This window comes from Camelina sativa, chromosome 15 (assembly GCF_000633955.1).
Source record: "Camelina sativa cultivar DH55 chromosome 15, Cs, whole genome shotgun sequence".
Taxonomy (NCBI): Eukaryota; Viridiplantae; Streptophyta; class Magnoliopsida; order Brassicales; family Brassicaceae; genus Camelina; species Camelina sativa.
In genome coordinates, this window is record NC_025699.1 from 18,256,411 (window position 1) to 18,258,595 (window position 2,185).

The 2,185-nt window shown below is 28.2% G+C and overlaps 1 protein-coding gene across 1 annotated transcript in view; it reads right to left on the reverse strand.

Moving 5' to 3' along the window:
- Nucleotides 1-461, reverse strand: part of LOC104747120 — a 1,841-nt gene extending 1,380 nt beyond the window's left edge. Inside the window, exon 1 of the mRNA XM_019237258.1 lies at nt 116-461. Coding sequence (XP_019092803.1) covers nt 116-461 — 346 coding nt within the window. The remainder of the gene's footprint in view (nt 1-115) is intronic.

Consider the following 2,185-nt stretch of genomic DNA (forward strand, 5'->3'; position numbering starts at 1 on the left):
AAAAAAAAAAAAAAAAAAAAAAAAAAAAAAAAAATCACAATTGATCAAATCTAAGAGGTCAATGTGAAGTTACTACCAATCCATCACACAAAAAGGCTTCGGTGTTAGATGCGTACCGGTGTTTGATCAGGAGCGAGATTGAAGCAATAGTACAGAAGCGCACCCCAAAGCGCAAAAAGCAAAATTGAGCTTGACCAATCTCTTCCTTCATCTTGGATTTGAGTTTTCTCTGGTTCTGGGTTGTTTAAAGAGCTTTTGCAGCAGACATGGAAGAATGTGTCTTTCCTCTCGTATTTTGAGAAAAGGGCAATTCTGTAAGATTTTGGAAATGGTGAAGAAGCTTTTGATTGTAGAAGAAGGAGGTTTGGGGATTGTGTTAAGGTTTGAGGTCGTGTGTAGGGTTTAAGAAGAGGAGGAAGACGAGAGAAGTTGCAGGAGATGAGGCTAATGCTTTCCAACATTTTTAGACCAAAAAGATGGACTTACCACTCAATGTCTAAACATGTATGTTTTTATATAATTTTTGTGTAAAAAATATTAAAAAAAAAACACTAATTTATATATAGAAGAGAAAAAAAATTATTGGTAAGAAAAAATTTATTTTTTATTTTATAAAAAAAAAATTATGATGCTATTTCAATTAATTGATTTTTCTATTTTTGTTAAATATTAATCTTATTCAATAGTAGAATGGTGTTAATTGATAATAATATCATTTGAAATAAATTTTATAGAAAACTAAACAAAAATTTTGAAGAACCAATTCCTATGTTTTATGCTCACATTTGGATAGAATTTGTTGTAAGTTACAATTTTGTTCAATTCTTCTGATTTACTTTAAAGATTCATTTAAATTTAACCAAGTTGACTTCCATATTTTATAACTATGAGCATAAGGTTTACTAGTCCTAAAGTATGTATATCGTAGCTCAAATTTAGGAGAACGATTGATATTTCAAAGGAAAAAAAATGTCATAAAAAGCCTCATAAAAAGCCTGAACTTTGTAAAAATGGTGAAAAAAATATCAATTTTGTATGTGTTGAAATAAAATTCTAAGTTTAATTGACTTTCCAATTTAATCGTAAATTTTCGTTGACTGTGGCAAATGAGACACGTCGTTATATCTTCTAGTGGAATAAATTAACAGAATTAAATTTCTGTTAGGATATTCCATTAAATCATAAAACGACGAAGTTATTAATGATTTTTCGTTATTTTAGGTAAAATCCATATTAAATACACATGGATTTGAGACTCTATAACTGGATGATCCATTTGATTTTTTCATCTATACCAAATTACCCTTATTAATTTTGATTTTTTTTTCTAAAAACAATAATTGAGCGGCAATTGAAGTAATTAAACTAATAATTTTGGACATCTTTAAATTTTTACTTCTCTTTTAATATGATCTGCGATAATATGATCTGCGATAATATGATCTGTTGGCTCTTCTTTGTTTGGAGATTGAACTATGCCTTAGATTATATACCATCACACTAGTGCAGTTAAATTTAACAACAAAAAATATGACTGATGATCCTTGTTTTAAGGAGACTGTTGACTCATTGCATGATATATTTACCAATGGAATGATATAATATGTTAATGTGTCCATCATGGCTTTGGGGGAAATCACCCTAGCGTTTACCATGTTTCATGTAGTTGTGAAAAATGGACAAGCAAATTTAGAAGTAAATGACTCCCAGTTAGATATATGTTCCATATCTTAAGTTGAAAATGGATATATATATATATTTTTTTTGTGATATCGCCTTAGTGATTTTCAAAATACTGTCGAAGAAAAATTATCAAATAGATCGATATGATATGTTGCTTTGCTGATAATAATTGTGTTATAATTTTTTGGGATAAATCTATAACATAATTGAATTTTGGTAGAATAGACAAATCCACTATTAAACTTATTGTGGTCGGTCCTAGACACGAGCACATAAAATTTGGCTTGGGAAAACTATATTTAACTAATTGTTATGGAACTACTAGTATATGAAAATAATTTGTCTAATGACACGAAAACATGAATATCACAATTCTCAGTTTAGAACTTTCAAAATAATTTAATTAAAATCAGATCCAACATATTATATATGCTTCAACAACAACATCTTAGCGAAAACAACAGATTTGTTGATGATATTGCAATTTTTTTTTTTTTTTTTT